The sequence below is a fragment of the Chanos chanos genome, chromosome 14 (genome assembly GCF_902362185.1).
Source record: "Chanos chanos chromosome 14, fChaCha1.1, whole genome shotgun sequence".
Taxonomy (NCBI): domain Eukaryota; kingdom Metazoa; phylum Chordata; class Actinopteri; order Gonorynchiformes; family Chanidae; genus Chanos; species Chanos chanos.
The window spans coordinates 4469056-4485995 of NC_044508.1; the positions used below are offsets into that span (position 1 = coordinate 4469056).

The 16940-nt window shown below is 42.6% G+C and overlaps 1 protein-coding gene across 1 annotated transcript; it reads left to right on the plus strand.

The window, feature by feature from the left end:
• The first annotated feature begins 467 nt into the window (after positions 1-467).
• On the plus strand, positions 468-15864 carry ube3b (ubiquitin protein ligase E3B). The gene is made up of 26 exons (XM_030791016.1): positions 468-551; positions 979-1159; positions 2546-2663; positions 3335-3394; positions 3549-3653; positions 3883-3979; positions 4148-4233; positions 4433-4515; positions 5011-5116; positions 5801-5921; positions 6393-6570; positions 6857-7023; positions 7264-7431; positions 8160-8331; positions 8860-8978; positions 9133-9247; positions 9758-9857; positions 10571-10690; positions 11020-11196; positions 11585-11833; positions 12849-12914; positions 13132-13190; positions 13852-14034; positions 14496-14607; positions 15011-15103; positions 15580-15864. The coding sequence occupies exons 2-26, from the start codon at positions 999-1001 to the stop codon at positions 15769-15771; spliced, it is 3207 nt and encodes a 1068-aa protein (XP_030646876.1). The 5' UTR covers positions 468-551; positions 979-998; the 3' UTR covers positions 15772-15864.
• Positions 15865-16940: the final 1076 nt, after the last annotated feature.

Here is a 16940-nt window from a genome sequence, read left to right on the forward strand (position 1 = left end):
CAAGGCTTGCTATCAGTTTTCAAGAACCTAAGACGATACTCAGTGTGTTAATGTAAGATAGATTAGAGATGAAGACTGTTTGTCATAACTGTGTTCTAGACTTATGCGATACGAGTTCATTTTCTTAAGATTTATGAGGTTAGCTATAATATTCTCGGTGGAAGTCGAAAGCCACTTAGATTAGACTGAAGGAGAAGCGTTACGTCCCAGCCGAAGTTGATAGTTAAATTACATAATCATTCAGGTATTACTGAGGGTGAAGTATTTCCATGTTACGATAGATAAGCCAACATTGTCGCGAACATGACCTAATTTGTTGGTTTGCTCTGTACACCTGCTTTAGCAACCACAAATGAACTATGTTTGTTGTCAATACGGTTTACAGAGATAACGTTTGACGTTGTGGCACTGGGTTTGTGGTGGGCACAGTTTCTGCCGCGAGAGGTGATTCTGACCCTAATGGACCCTGAGGAAGCAAGATCGAAGCAAGTGGATATGTTGTAGCATTTGTGTGAGACGCAGACTACAGCTCTAGCCAGTCACCACCTAAGGTAAGATCATTAATGCCAGAACTGTGCCCTTCACAGTGACTGAAAACTGTGAGGAATGCGTGAGAGGGTTTATTTTTCATCTGTATATCATTGCATTAATTTACTTTGAGGCTAGTCTTGGGACTTGTTTTGATTACAATGAGATTATGTCACTTCCACTCGTAACCCACTGTTTGAGATCATTATTCAAAAATATATTTTCAAGTGCTCTTGGTGGTCATGAGTAATCCTGTTTGTGCTGTTGATTTTAGTTGATGTCTTCGGGGGGTGGGGTGGGGGGGGGGGGGGGGGGGGGGGGGGGTGACCACATTCAGTTGTTTTTTTTTGTTTTGTTTTTTGTTTGTTTGTTTTTTTATGTAGCTTGCAAAGCATCCATAAATAAAATCAATATACTTCCATTAACGTAGTGTCCGTAACTCTTAACCAGCTTTTTTTTCAGAGTGAAGGATGTTCAGCGCCACTCAGACCTCCAAGTCGGAGTTTCTGGACAAGGCCCGGCACGCCCGGGAGGAGCGAAAGGGGCACCGGGAGAAAGAGAGGGCGGCCACTCAGATCCAGGCCCTGGTCAGGAGGTTTCTGTGCCGGTGCCGACTGCAGCGAGAAATCAGGTCGGCCCACAGAGAGTTTATTATTATTATTATTATTATTATTATAATGTAACCATGGCCGAGAAAGCTGACGCGGATTTTGACTCTTGCGGAAAAATGATGAGGGATTGGAAAAAATCGTGTGTAGAGGCTGACACTATGACATTTTATTAAAAAAAAAAAAGACCTAAGTTGTAAAGCGATGTGTGATGGAGTCAAAATTTGTCTGGTGTTGTTTTACGTCATGTTCAGTGACTCTGAGGGAGGCGTCTGTGATGTCACAGTTTCCGTCTTGTTCATTGGCCCGTATGAAGTTGTTATGCTCTGTCAGGGGTTGGGCACTGTCACAACATTTCCACAACCTTTATTTTCTTATTCAGTCCCTCTCAGTATCCTCTCCGAGATTCCCACTAACCTTACTGTGGCAGTTACACTGAAGATCACTTCATCTCAGTTATGTCAAGGACTGTTTTTATTTATTTTGGATAGATGAAAGCAATCGAGGTTGACCCCAAATGTCCTTTCATTTTGGAGTTTTGTTTGTTTTTTGTTCCCTAAAAATTGATCGCCTCTTAGGGAACAAGACAAGCTAAAACCTCTAAAGAATCACTATTCGTGACAAAGATCCTTTCTCTCTCTCCTTGTAACTTCATCCTTTTATTGCCTCTTACTTTGTGCTTCTTGCCAAAGGCGTTTCCTTGCATGTAAATGATGATGAAAAGGGCCATGTAGTACTCGAGGGAGAACTGTTAATGCAAGTGAGGCTGGAATGTAAGCGTGTGATGGCAATAAAAGATCCATGTTTATGAAATACTAGATTGCCTCAGAGTTTCAGAGATTCATTGCAGTTTAAGTAGTTGCTGTTGCTGTTGCTGTTTTGAGGAATAAGGATTCCTGGAGGGGGAGTTTGTAAACAATAATTCATGAAGTTTGTTTATTGATCTTCTTTGCCACCTAAACCATTTTCCCACTGTATTGAGTTTTCTGTCTTAAAACTGGAAACAAGAAGTGTTTCCTGAATCCAATTTTGCAAGTATTAATTATAGAGTAAATGCATCTGTTGTGCAGAACAAAGAATAAATGTGCACATTAGATTTGAAAGTGTCAGTTTAACGGTGTAACATTTCCTGCAGTTGTGCAGGGTTAATTTTAGAGTGGGTTTTACATCTGTTTACACCCATACTGTCACTGTTACTCCTTAGAGTGTTTTCAGTCACTCTCATAGCTGTGTTTGCTCTGGTAAGTTTGCTTCACGTAAAGTGTTTCCGTAATCCACACTTAGCACTCTGTTCATTTAACTATGGTGAATTTGCTGAATGTTGTACCTTAGTTAGTACCAGTACCAGTGCTACTTAAGCACCAGCTGTACTATGTGAATTCATCCTTTTTTTTTTTCTTTCCCCTCAGGAAAGAGGTGGATGACTACTTTCACACGAGTGACCCCGGGACGACAAAACGCAATGCGTTATCCATCTTTAAGATTGCCCGGAAATTATTATTCATACACAGAAAGGATGATAAACTAGTGAGTGTCGTCACATGCATTTCACAGAGAGAGAGAGCAATGGGAGAGTTCCCAGGTCTCCTCAGGGGAATTATCTTACCTATGCTCGCTTTGGCAGACTTAACAACACAATGAGCGTGGTTAAAATTTTAATTACAAGCTTTGTATGGTGACGTTTGAAAATTCAATACCATATAATCTTTAACTAGCAGATGCTGAATACCCATAAAGGTTACCCAGTTCTTTGTAGAATGAATTAAGATCTCATTTACTTTGACTTATTAGGACAAGCCCTATAGTGAAGTGAGTTTTGCTAATTGAACAGAAAGCTTTGCGTACTGGCCATTTCTGTTAAAGTCTGGTGTTTCTCTGCATCTGACCATTTCTGTTAAAATCTGTTGTTTGTCTACATCTGACCATTTCTGGTAAAATCTGTTGTTTCTCTGCATCTGACCATTTCTGTTAAAATCTGTGGTTTGTCTACATCTGACCATTTCTGTTAAAATCTGTTGTTTCTCTGCATCTGACCATTTCTGTTAAAATCTTTGGTTTGTCTACATCTGACCATTTCTGTTAAAATCTGTTGTTTCTCTGCATCTGACCATTTCTGTTAAAATCTTTGGTTTGTCTACATCTGACCATTTCTGTTAAAATCCGGGTTTTTCTCTGCGTCTTCGCTCTGTTCCTCACAGCGGTTTGAGAAGCTCTGTCGGACCATCCTCAGCAGCATGGAGGTGGAAAACGAGCCCAAGGTGAGTCTCTCTCAGTGTTAAACACAGAGGACAGGAAACCAGCGTACTGAAAGAAAAAAAACAAAATAAAAGTCCTCATTTGGAGCGACACATTCCATTCCTCACGTGTTTGTATTGAGATGCTGTTTGATGCCTGTGTGATTATGCCTGACAGGTGTGGTACGTTTCCCTGGCTCTGTCCAAAGACCTGACCATCCTGTGGCTCAAGCAGGTTAAAGACGTGCTTTGGGTTTGCTGTGAATACCTGAAACAATTAAAGGTACGGTTTGTATGGAATATATATATATATATATATATATATATATGCAGTTTTCTTTTTCCAAGATGAAATGAAATACATTTCTTTCTTTACCCCTGTGTTGTGTTCACTCTGTGTCCGTTCGTGTTTTTTTTTTTTTAGGTCATGTTTTACAGTCATTATTTTAGCTTCAGAGTACAGCTGCATAATAAGAGGTCATTAAAAGCGTTTCTCTGTCTCTCTGTGGCAGCCTGATATAATGCAGGATAACAAGCTGGTGACTCTGTACCTGACAATGCTGATAACCTTCACAGACACGTCGACCTGGAAAACAGCACGGGGGAAAGGTTGGTCACGTTCTCGTGCAGTTAGGTGATGCTGACATTCTGACATATTTCAGGATTCAAGTAATTCAGGATTTTCTTCATAAAAAAGTAATCTCCTCCTCTCTTTCTCTTTCTCTGTCTCTCTCTCTTTCTCTGTCTGTCTGTGTCTGTTTGTGTGTGGGTGTAAAGGAGAGGCACTGAGGCCTGCCTTGAACAGGATATGTGAGAATATAATGGGACACCTCAATCAGAAAGGACTCTACTCTGTTCTCCAGGTGATGTCGATAAAACCCTCTGAACCCACACCCCGGCCCAGACGCTCTGTGCGCCTTGCCTTTACAGAACACACGTCAAGTCATTTCCACGTCGTAGCCTGTCAGTTGTCAGCCAATACATACAGTGCGTTCAAACGCTGATTTTTGTAAAAATGACGGGGGATTTCGAGGTCTCATGTGATGTTGTCTCCCCGTGCAGATTCTGTTGACAAACGGATTGGCGCGGTCCAGACCCTCTCTCTCTAAAGGAACTCTGACAGCCGTTTTCACTCTGTCTCTCAGGTGAGGTTGCTATGGAGACCAAGCCAACGGAGCAGCGTCTTGTCCAAAAGATTACCGTGGTTCTGTCAGAAGTGGTCTTTTCACATTTTAGCTCTGACTTGCGGTGTCTGTTTTGCATGTCGCAATTTGAGGCTCTTTTTGGGGGGATTTTCTCCAAAGCCATTGATGCATCACTGATGTGCTTTTAGGAGCATTGTTATAAGAGGAAAATTTACTGTAAAGTATATGTAATTGTGGCCAGTGGCTGGTTTATTTGTTAGTTATGTACTGTTCATGGACAAGGTTACTGTTTGGCAAAGTGGTAGCGTGATTAGGTTAAGCTCATCTGTTGAATGATGATGTCTGTGTTTTTGGTTGACGTGCGTGAGACAGCGTGTGATCTGTAAACCGTTATTAGGAGCGTTGTTATAAGCGTGTGTGTGTGTGTGTGTGTGTGTGTGTGAAACAGTGTGTCATCTGTAAACCGTTATAACGGTTATATGTCCTGTCCCTTAGGCCAGTCATTGCTGCTCACTTCTCAGACAACCTCCTGAGGTCTTTCCTTTTGCACATCATGTCTGTCCCAGCCGTCATCTCCCACCTCAACACGCTTACACCCGAGGTAGGTCCGAAAACCCGCCCCCCCCTACAAAAAAAACACCGCTTATAAAACACACGCTTCTTACTCAGCCATGAAAGTTCCAGAGCTGAAAATGTGTGCCTGGTAACGGTCAGATGAGGTCACTGTGGAGGTTTAAAAAAAGTCCTCAAATAAGTATTAAAAAAAACTTGTCTTTAAAGGTAAAAAATAAACTGATTGAGAGTCAAAACACATTCGTTTCAGAGTCCCTGAACAAAAAAATCACCTGACACTTACAGACAAAAACATGCACGTTGGTGAGCTGAATGGAGCAATATAAACAAACTAACACACCAAAAATATACTGTCACGGTTGTGATGAACTATTCTCCTGTAGGCACAAATCCCTTTAGAATACCTCACGGCTTTTTACAGTCACGTCATGTTTTTGGTTTGTCTTGTTTATGGCGCTTTGGAAATCGTGTTCGTTTACAGTCTAAACAAAACGAAGCCCAGCCCTCATGAACTCTCCTCCTCATTGGTCATTTAGCTGCCATGTCAGGGAATGAAACGGGATGTTTCTGACGCATTCATCAAACACTGAATTCAACTTAATTTCACCACGCCTGCCTTTTGATTTACAGAGCTGAACTCAACTCTTTTTTTCTGTTTTCTTCTTTTTCTTCTTCTTCTTCTTCTTCCTCCTCCTCCTCGTCCTCTCCTCAGTGTATGGCCACGATCCAGTCACATGACCTGCTGCGTAAGTTCATCCTGTTTCTGAGCCGAGAGGAGCAGTGCTCTGACATCTGCGTCTGCCTGGAGGGCAGCCATACACTCTGCTTACTGGGTAGGCCCTGTGTGTGTGTGTGTGTGTGTGTGTGTGTGTGTGGTGTCTGTCTGTGTCTGTGTGTGTGTGTGTGTGTGTGCCTGGAGGGCAGCCATACACTCTGCTTACTGGGTAGGCCCTGTGTGTGTGTGTGTGTGTGTCTGTCTGTGTGTCTGTCTGTCTGTCTGTGTCTGTGTGTGTATTTGTGTGTGCCTGGAGGGCAGTCACACACGCTGCTCACTGGGTAGGCCCTGTGTGTGTGTGTGTGTGTGTGTGTACACGTGACATCATTTTATCCAGGCAGTGAATTTCATTGGCAGGTCTTTAGTGGACTTATGTTAACATGCAAACGTGTACATGCACCACTTTTTGCCCACATTTAAATACAGTGTGTCTCTTCCCCCATGTGCTCACTTTACCTTTTTTAAATATACATCAGCTGTTTTTTGGGGTTTTTTTTTTTTTTTTTTGAGGCTCTTTTCGTTTTTGCAGGCAATCTGATCCAGCTGGGCTACTTCAATGTGAAAACTCTGGAGGAGGAAGTCAGTCACTTTGTGAAAGACCTGACGGACATGTTGACTTACTGTCAGAGATATGTCTCTCAAAAGAAATCCAACCTGACTCACTGGCACCCCGTACTGGGCTGGTTCTCCCAGACCGTGGACTATGGGTAAGTGTCGTCTTTTTAATCAGGGACTCGAGTCCAAAATCTCCCTCTGCTTCCCTTTCCATTAGGCACCCAGACTGGAGAGGACAGGATAGAGTTAACCAATGTGACAGAGTCGACTACTCTTATCCAGGTTGTTAAGATGTGTTTGGAGGGCACTGATGGGAGGGGACTGGGAAGTGATTTTGCGTCGAACCTGAATGTTGATTGGCTGCTTGTAGGCAATGGGTGGGAAAACCATCAGACCAATCAGGTGTTCTTCTCTCTCTCTCTCTGTCTCTCTGTCCAGTCTGAATGAGTCTATGCCATTGGTCAGTAAGCAGTTGCAGTGTTTGTGGAGTGTGCCAGTCATATGTACTCTCTTCTGTGATGTCCTGAGTAAGAAACTGGAGACCCAAGAACCCGCCCCTCCACCGCCTCAACAAACCACGCTTCAGAACAACCTGCCTGTCAAAAGTATGCCCAGCAAAGAATCTGGCTTTCAATATGCATTGACAAAAAGTTTTTCTTTTGTGTGTTTTTGCTTTTTTGTACTGACCTTTTTACAGTAGACATTGCAAATGTAACAATGTTAAACTCACCTACGTTTTGGTCAGTTTGATCCAGAGGTTATTTATTGAGCGGAAGTGTGTTTTTTAGAAGTATGTGCCAAAAGTCCTGCTCACTTTGTTTTTGTTTTGCTGTGACTGCACTCAGACCTCTTCAAGCGGGCCTTCCAGAAGTCGGCCTCTGTCCGGAACATTCTGAAGCCGGTTGGGGGGAAGCGCGTGGACTCGGCCGAGGTGCAGAAGGTGTGCAGCATATGTGTTCTGTACCAGACCACCCTCACCACGCTGACCCAAATCCGCCTTCAGATTCTGACAGGTCAGTGTCCCACTGCACCTCCAAAAAAACACGCAACACACACCACAGACCACCCTCACCACGCTGACCCAAATCCGCCTTCAGATTCTGACGGGTCAGTGTCCCACTGCGCCTCCCAAAAACATGCAACACACACCACACAACACACAGCTCAGAGCAATAAACAACACACAGCTCAGAGCAACACACAACACCTGTAAACCTAACACAAAATGCCCACAGTCAAAAACAACTTACCCATGTTTTTAAGTGAAAACATGAGGACAAGAAATGTCATTGAGCTGAATATAAAGACCTGTAAAATATGATGGGAAGATGAATCATGTCTTTAAAGTATGACATGTGCGTGTGATAAATACATACACATACATGTGCATTTGTAACGTTATAAAATGATAGTTATATCAACACATATGGGAGCAAAGCTGTCATCTTATTTATGTCAAATGTTATCAGTTGAATCATACGGGAATGTGAATTTTGTTTGTAAACTAGATATCAATAGTCAAACAATTATTCCAGTTTGAGTTGAGGCCCTCTAACCTTTTTAGAAGATTCAGGTGCATTCCACAGAGATGGAGAAAACTCTGTTAGATGTAAGACTCTCGATAGACCATAGAATGAGAATAATCTCTAAATCAGTATGTCCTTATATATACTGTGTCCGTTCTGCGGTCTTTTTCAGTGTTTCCTTACCCCTCTGTGTTGTGTCTGACACTTTGATACAGGTCTGACGTACCTGGACGACCTCTTGCCCAAACTGTGGGCGTTTATCTGTGAACTAGGTCCCCAAGGAGGCCTGAAACTCTTCCTGGAGTGTCTGAACAACGACACAGATGAGTCCAGACACCTGCTGGCCATGCTGATGCTCTTCTGTGACTGCTCCCGCCACCTCATCACGTCAGTACACACACACACACACACTCACTACACACTCACACACTCTCACTACACACACACACACACACACACACACTCAACACACACTCAGATGACACACTCTCACACACACACACACACACACACACGAAATCCATACACAGTGCTAATGCTCTTCTGTAACCACCACCTCATACCATCAGTGTCTCTCATTCACTCACAAACACACAGACACACATTCACACACTTGTATTCAAAGATTCTCATATTCACACAGACACACATTCACATGTGTACTCATGCCCGGGTCCAGAAGAATCAGATCTGTCACTCATAGCCCGTGGAGCCTTCCCACTCCACTCCAGCACTTCATTCACTGTATTCAGTGGTCTGAATTCAATGTGTTTTCCACAGGATTTTCAGAGTGTTGAGAGAGATGTTGTGAATACACAGCCTCTACTGTTCTCTCTCCATTCACCTACCTCTTCTTCTCTTAGAGATGACAGTCACTAGATCGTCTTGTTGAACTGAGTCTGTGTTTGACTGCAGAATCCTGGATGACATCGAGGTGTACGAGGAGCAGATCTCCTTTAAGATGGAGGAGCTGATCACCATCTCCTCTTTTCTCAACACCTTCGTTTACAAGATGATCTGGGACGGAATCCTCGGTCAGTTTGGGAAAAAAATTTGTCCACTCTATGGTTCTGGTTCTGTCTACGTGTTATCACTAATGTCCTAAGAAACAAACAGCAAGTATTTATCTTTGCTGGAAACAGTTAATTAAAATAAAAAAATGTTCCGTTTTCTTTGGATTGTGTGCAGAAAATGCGAAAGGGGAGAAGTTGAATCTGTTCCACAGTGTCCACGGTTGGCTGATGGTTTTGTACGAACGGGACTGCCGTCGGCGGTTTTCCCCCGACGATCACTGGCTGCGGAAGTGAGTGCATGTCTTCCGTGAATTTCCTTCCCCGGATCTCTTCCGCCTCCTCTTCTAATCGTTCAGGGTTCGCCAAGAAACCAAATCGTGTTTTTCCCTGATGAATATCCGTGAAGTTCAACGTTCTGTTGGCGTTGGATAAAAATGGATTACCCATCGCCAGATTGCCAAAAAAAAAAAATCAGAGGAGAAACTCAATGTTATTTTTTTTTTTTTTAAAGCGCTTTAATAACCAGGTTCATGTTTAAAAATGTTGAATTTTGATTAAGTAAAAGTTGAGTTTTGTTGCTTTTTTTTTTTTTTTTTTTTGAAGCAAACGGTTATTTCAGAATTTTTGTCTTGTCGTGCCAACTTTGTGCATTTGGGCCTGATACGAAATCACAATCTTTTCTAAACCCAGAGCAGACGGGGAAGTTGACAGCTGAGCGGGTCACGTATGAGGAGTAATGGTCTGATGGCTATAACACGTTTGTTTGATGTATTTGTCTGCTCTCTGTGTCTCTGACTCAGGGACCTGAAGCCCAGTCTGCTGTTTCAGGAGCTGGACAAAGGAAAGAAGAGAGCTCAGCTGCTCCTGCAGTACATACCCCATGTCATTCCTCACAAAAACGTCAGTCCCTGTTTCCTTATCTCTCTGCCTCTCTCTCTCCCTCTCTCTCTCTCTTTTTCTCTGCCTCTCTCTTTCTGTCTCTCTCTTTCCCTCTCTCTCTCTTTCCCTCTTTCACTCTCTCTCTTTCTCTGTCTCTCCCTCTCTCTCTCTCTTTCTGTCTCTCTCTTTCTGTCTCTCTCTTTCCCTCTCTCTCTCTTTCCCTCTTTCACTCTCTCTCTTTCTCTGTCTCTCCCTCTCTCTCTGCCTCTCTCTCTCTCTCTCTTTTTCTTTCTTTCTCTCTCCCTTTCTTTTTCTTTCTTTGTTTCTCTCTCTCTTTTTCTTTCTCTGTCTGTCTCTCTCTCTCTGCCTCTGTGTCTATCCCACTATGAATATTCTAGTATGGCATTTAATTAGTAAATTAGTCAGGTTTCATTTCAGTTGGTATAATCATCATCTCATGTGTTTGATAGTACTCTAATAGTACTACTAAACTGATGGATAGATAGATAGGTGGATAGATAGATGGATAGATGTATAGACAGTAATTATTGGACGACTTTGACTTTGAAGTTGTGCTCTGCCAAGAATGTCATTGTGTAACAGAAAATTAGATGAGTAATTTACTTGTAATTATCCACATAACCATGTAATCATCAGGAAAATTAGTCATTGTGAAAGTGTGTGTTTGTGTGTTGGAGCATTTTTTTTACTGAAGGATTTACTGTTCCTTTCAGAGGGTGTTGTTGTTCAGAAACATTGTGACGAAGGAGAAGGAGACGTTAGGTTTGGTGGAAACCAGCTCTGCATCCCCTCACGTCACACACATAACCATCCGACGCTCCCGCATGCTGGAGGTGCACTTTTCTTTTTCTCTCTCTTTTTTTTCATCTTGACACATCGCATTTTATTCCTATGAACTGTAAGGCCTTAAATACAAACGCTGATTCTACTGCCAAATCAAAACCTTAACTACACTGAGATTACAGTCCATTTAATTTGGGATCATATATTTGATACCAGTTTTGGTAGGGAATTTAGTATTGTTATTTTTTCCAGACATAGGAGGCTTATGGAGTTTTCTTTTTTTAATTGGCCTTTAATAAACCGGTGGATGCATCTATAAAGTTGATTAAAGTATTTCTATTAATATTAATAGTTTCATTGTAAAATTTCCTCTCTCCAGGATGGTTATGACCAGCTCCGCCGTCTGCCTGTTAATTCCATAAAAGGCGTTATTCGGGTGAAATTCGTCAACGATCTCGGTGTGGACGAGGCCGGTATTGACCAGGACGGTGTTTTTAAGGAGTTTTTGGAGGAGATCATTAAAAAAGTCTTCAACCCCGCGCTCAATCTTTTTAAGGTGCTGATGTCTCTTCTCTCCTCTCACAGAATCTGTGCATGTAGTGTGTCATTCCCTTTGACAAGCGTAACATGAAATCTTTCTCTCTCCCTCTTTCCTCTCATCTTTCTCTCTCTCTCTCTCTCTCTCTCTCTCTCTCTCATGCTACCTCTGTTTTGTTCTGGACTTCTCTCTTTTTCTCTAACTTCTTCTCTCTCTTTACCCATTCCGTTTTTTTTTTTTTTCTTTCTTTCTCTCCCTCTTTCTCTCGCTCTCTCTGTCTGTCTCCACCCTTATCGTTCCCTCCATCCATCTCTTTCTCTTCTTCTCCTTCCTACACTTTCTCTTCTTTTCTGTGACCCACCCACTCTCTCCCACTGCCCCCCCCCCCCCCCCCCCCCCCCCATAGACCACCAGTGGAAACGAGAGACTCTACCCGTCTCCGACCTCCTACATCCATGAGAACCACCTGCAGCTGTTTGAGTTTGTGGGGAAGATGCTGGGAAAGGCCATGTACGAGGGCATCGTGGTGGATGTGCCCTTCGCCTCCTTCTTTCTCAGCCAGGTCCTGGGCCACCATCACAGCACCTTCTACAGCTCCATCGACGAGCTGCCCTCGCTCGACTCCGAGTTCTACAAGAACCTCACCTCCATCAAGGTCAGTTCAAGGTCGAACCGCTCTGAGCGCGCGCACGCACGCGCACGACGTGGCGTTTTTTTTGGCGAAGTCCGCCGAAAGCGTATCTGCGGAGCTCTTCCAGTGTCTTCACCTTTTATGAAAAATTAGTCGAGCTTATTTTTCAGAGGTAAATCAGAGAACTACTTTGTCTCTTTACTGCAAAATAATTCAAGGTATATGTCCCAAAGGAATTATGAAAAAGCTGGATTTGTTCACTCCACACCTTGGTAAAGGTGACGTGACCAAAAGATGCCCCTCTTCTAGTGCTGTGTGATGTCATAGGTGTTCTCAGGTCATGGTGGGTGTGACTAGGATCTCTTTATCACCTTGACTATCAGAGCTGGCTATTTCTAGATCTTCCTGACATGGTTGGTCATTGGTCGTCAATGGCATTCTTGAGGACAAACCTGAACCTTACAGTCATAGTCTAAAGATGTTTCTAGACCGTTTTTAGACAACTGTGTGTTGAGAACATTGATTATGTGGTTATCCAAGCATGTCTTTGGTGACACGGAAATGTTCTAGGGAACTTCTAGGACCAGGAATGCCAGACGCATGCAAATGTTGGACAGATGTCCCAGCCCCAAGTCGTTGCATTCTGACAAAACAGCAGAGTTGTTATATTTTTAGTTTAAGATGTAGTATTTGTTTTAGCCTAGTTTGCTTCTCTCTATTCATAACTATCAGGGATAGCAAATGAAAATGCACTTTGTAATTTATTTATTTATTTATTTTTTGTCAGTTGACTTACTCACTCTTCCGAGGCTTAATATGTCAGTTTGAATGTCTTAATCAGACAGTTCTCATTTGTCTGCTGTTCACTGGGAATGCAAGCTTAAATGCTGTGCCAGATACCTTAGGAATTAGCACATACACATTTATAGATTCTCCTCATTTCAGGTCCCCAGATAACCGTCTGTAACTAAAGCCATTCCATTGGTGTAACATTGTGTGTGTGTGTGGGTTTTTAACACTGTTGTGAACCGATTTTTAGCGTTACGACGGGGACGTGAGTGACTTGGGCCTGACTTTGTCATATGATGAAGATGTCATGGGACAGGTAAGATAACCTCCGACCTCAAGCTCCGTTTGTAACTCTCATGACTCCTCTGCAGCTCTTTCTTTCTTTCTCTCTCTCTCTCTCTCTCTTTCTATGTCTCTCTTTTTCTCTCTCTCACACACTCTCTCACTCTCACTCTCTGTCTCTTTCTCTCTCTCTCTCTTTCTTTCTCTCTCTCTGAACTTCACACTTTTCTGATCCGTTCCTCTGTTTCCAGTTGGTGTGCCATGAGCTGATTCCTGGAGGGAAGACCATCCCCGTCACGAACGAGAATAAGTGAGTCCATCAGATGATTCGTTTGGCTTCTGTCATGGATGTGTCCTTGCGAGTATCTGATCTCAGAGAAACATTGCATTCTTGGTTCAAAGCACCTCGCAGTACCAGACCAAATAAGTCTTTGAAATATTTGTGTGACTGGGCTCTGTTCCAATGCTCTTAAGTGGTTCCTTTGTTTTGTGTCCTTTTCTACGAGCCACTAAAATTCCTCCAGTTTCTGGGTGTGTTAAAGCAATACTGAGCAAGTATACGCAGTCATTATCAAAAAATTCACCGTTTATCCTGATAGTTTAGAGAATGAGGTCACAAGGAAAGGAAGCACTGAGAGCAGTTGGGGCAAAACCAGTTATTCAAATGTTTCAAATTCTCAATTGGCCCCAATTTTTTTTTTTTTGAGTCAAAGAAGGACCATAAGCTTTTGACCAGTGAATCTCACCGTTGAATTTTCCCCACTCATGACACAGACGCTAATTTTGAAGCTCTTAATTGGAAAATACGAACAAAAAAATATATTATAAAATATTTTTGATCCTGCTCTGATGAAACTCATATAAACGTGTGCTGTCAGCTTTCTTTTTCGATATTAAATAGACTCTCTGACCTCAGTCTGCTTGTCAGAATATTTTGATGCTTATCTCTCGACATTCTCCTGCCCTTTAAGGATCAGCTACATCCATCTGATGGCCCATTTCCGCATGCACACCCAGATCAAAGACCAGACCACGGCTTTCATCCGCGGCTTTCGCTCCATCATTAATCCCGAGTGGCTCCACATGTTCTCCACCCCCGAGGTGCAGCGCCTCATCTCCGGAGACAACGCTGAGATCGACTTGGATGACCTCAAGTTCGTTTAAAACTTCAAACCTCTGCTTTTTTTTTTGTTTGTTTGTTTTTAGTCACACCCATTTTGGTCTTTAGCTGCATGCTATGCCTCAGCTTAACCTCAGAGGACCTCACAAAAGTGAAGAAGCATGTAGAACTGAGTTAATAAATGTGAATACCACATTAGGCATAAGAAAGTTGAAGGGTTTAAGAAAGCGTCTATCGTATTCACAGTCACTTTGTGATCCTTGTGTTCGTTACTCTGAAGTAGCCTGGTCTTTGAGCTCTTAGTGATGAGCTGGAAGAATTTGCCTCTTTGAAACTTTACCCTAAGCGCTCTTTGCACCAAACCTTCTCAAAGAGCAACTCTGACTCACTTCATAACTTGTTTGTCCTGAATGTTGCATGTCTAGCAAAATACATAATTTCCCAGTACAAAAGGTAAAAGGTTGTGTGGTTTACCGTTGACCTCTTGTTGCCTAGGAAACACACCGTGTACTATGGAGGCTTCCACAGCAGTCATCGGGTTATTATCTGGCTGTGGGACATCCTGTCCAGTGACTTTTCTCCTGAGGAGAGAGCCATGTTCCTAAAGGTAATTCCCACCCACCTGAATGTCATGCATTTCTCATTGGTTGGGGGGAAAAAAAAAAAAAAACCAGTGTTAGAGCCAAACTGCTCTAGGCATAAGCTTGTTGTAGTGTCACATAAAGTAAAGACAGGACGAGATGCTATTCCTTGTATATGGTAGACCCCTGGCGTTTTCTAGGAGGCAGGAGTTTATCAGGGGCCTGAATAAATCGAGCGAAAAAGCAATACTGTCAAACAGAATTGTTTCCCCCCCCCAGGTTTGACCTTTTGCTTGAGTCATTTCGCTAAATGAGAATATAAATGAGAATACACGTAGTGTTTCGTAGAATACCTCCTAGCATAACATATCTGCTAATTTTTTTCCTCATGCTACTTCTGTTTTTGTTTTTTTTTCCTTCAAATTGTAGTTTGTCACTAGTTGTTCCAGACCACCTCTGCTTGGTTTTGCCTACCTCAAACCACCTTTCTCCATTCGCTGTGTTGAAGTCTCAGATGATCAGGTGAGCTTTTCTCCACAGATGTATCACTCTTCAGTTGTTCTCAGTGGCTCGACTAAGACTAAGACTAAGGCTTTAGAGTCTGACATTTTTAGGCCTAATACACAGTAAAATCAGCAGTGTTAAATGAACTCTTTCAGAGTCAAACTGAATCCAGGTTAACACTGTAAGAGTTAAAAAAAACAGATTCAGTTTTAAGTCTGTAGGAGTTAAAATAACACTGCTGATTTTACTGTATACCAAGGTTCACATGATCTCATCTTTAGTTTCTGAGTATCATCTGGTGAGAATCTGAACAGTTTGGATTGATTTGAATGCTGACCCTCTGGGCCAGGCCCAGTACTCTGTAAAGCTGCTTTTTGACAATATGTATTGTAAATTGAGCTTTACAAATAATACAGAAATGACTGGAGTCATACTGAGATTTGTGTGTGTGTGTGCGTGTGTGTTTTTAACACTCTCTCTCTCTCTCTGGTCAGGATACAGGGGACACTTTGGGCAGTGTTCTGAGGGGATTCTTCACCATCCGAAAGAAGGAGCCTGGGGGCAGATTACCTACTTCCTCCACGTGTTTCAACCTCCTGAAGCTGCCCAATTACAGCAAGAAGAGCATTCTCAGAGACAAGCTACGCTATGCTATCAGCATGAACACTGGTTTTGAGCTTTCCTAACACATACACAAGGCTGTCCACACTTTGGACCCCAAAACTTACAGAGAGCAATCAAACACTTTCTTATTTTGGTTTTTTTTTTTGTTGTTGTTGTTGTTGTTTGTTTTGTTTTTGTTTTGTTTTGTTTTGTTTTTAAGCCAGAGGAGTTTCACTTTGTTTGTCTTGGAAAACCACTGGAAAAACTGCCTCTACCTTTCTATACTTTCAGAGGAATCTGTACCCCATCCAAGTTCCAGACAGACTTGATGCTTTGGTCGCTGGCTTCAGTTCAAGTCTAGTGAAGTCTGTGTCCTCGTGTTTCAGATCTTACCTTTTCTGTGCTCTCCTTGGGGGTTGGCTAACAATTGCTGCATAAGAAGGACCAGTCATCGTGGTTGATGAAAGATCACTCCTCTGACGGCCCAGCAGGACGTTGGGTCCTGTCCCATTGGGTTAACCCGCCCTGTTTCCACTCCTGTGTTAGAACTGAGGCAGACGTTTGTTTGTGTGTAAATTTAAACAAACCTCAAACAAAATGGCTGAACGTCCAATGGCGGTTTCTTTCTTTTTTCTTTCTTTTTTTTTTTTCTCTCAGGCTTCTCAGACAAGGGCAGGATGTCTGTATCTCAGAATGCCCGTCCTCACCTGGTGAGGTGAGCCGGAAAGCAAAAAAAACAAACAAACAAAGGAAAGCAATACTGATGCAGCGTAAGCCATCCACAACCACTCTTGAGGAAAAAAAAGGGGGGGGGGGGGGGCAGGCACGCATCTAAGGGAATGTGTGTATTCAGATGACAAATAATCTCTTAGCAAGTTGCACACCCCATCCCCCCCAGCATTTAAATTGAGTCTCAGAGTTTGGCTATGTAATGTGAAGGAGAAAAGAACATTTTGGAGGGCAGCTGAGCATTTCCATGAAGGAGAAACTTCAGATGAGAGAAGAAATTCAAGAAAAAGTTATTCGCTGAGAAGTGTACATTTGCGTCCCAGATGAAATAATATAAAATAATTTTAGTGTTTACGGTTTCTTTGTTTTTGCAGCATTAACACTACGTGATCTTTACTGAAGATCAACTTGCCCACACTCCTTCAGAGTGAATTTTTCTGAAATATTTAGCCTGTTGTACAAGACTGCACCCGCAGCAAAATATATTTTCTGAAATTTTCGTAACCTGTTAATACTTTCCTCT

Coding starts and splice junctions, on each gene's coding strand:
- ube3b (XM_030791016.1), top strand. CDS start 999: ATGTTCAGCGCCACTCAGACCTCCAAGTCGGAGTTTCTGGACAAGGCC. Junction 7,432..8,159: donor CCGCCTTCAGATTCTGACAG/GTCAGTGTCCCA, acceptor ACTTTGATACAG/GTCTGACGTACCTGGACGAC. Junction 14,035..14,495: donor ATCGACTTGGATGACCTCAA/GTTCGTTTAAAA, acceptor CTTGTTGCCTAG/GAAACACACCGTGTACTATG.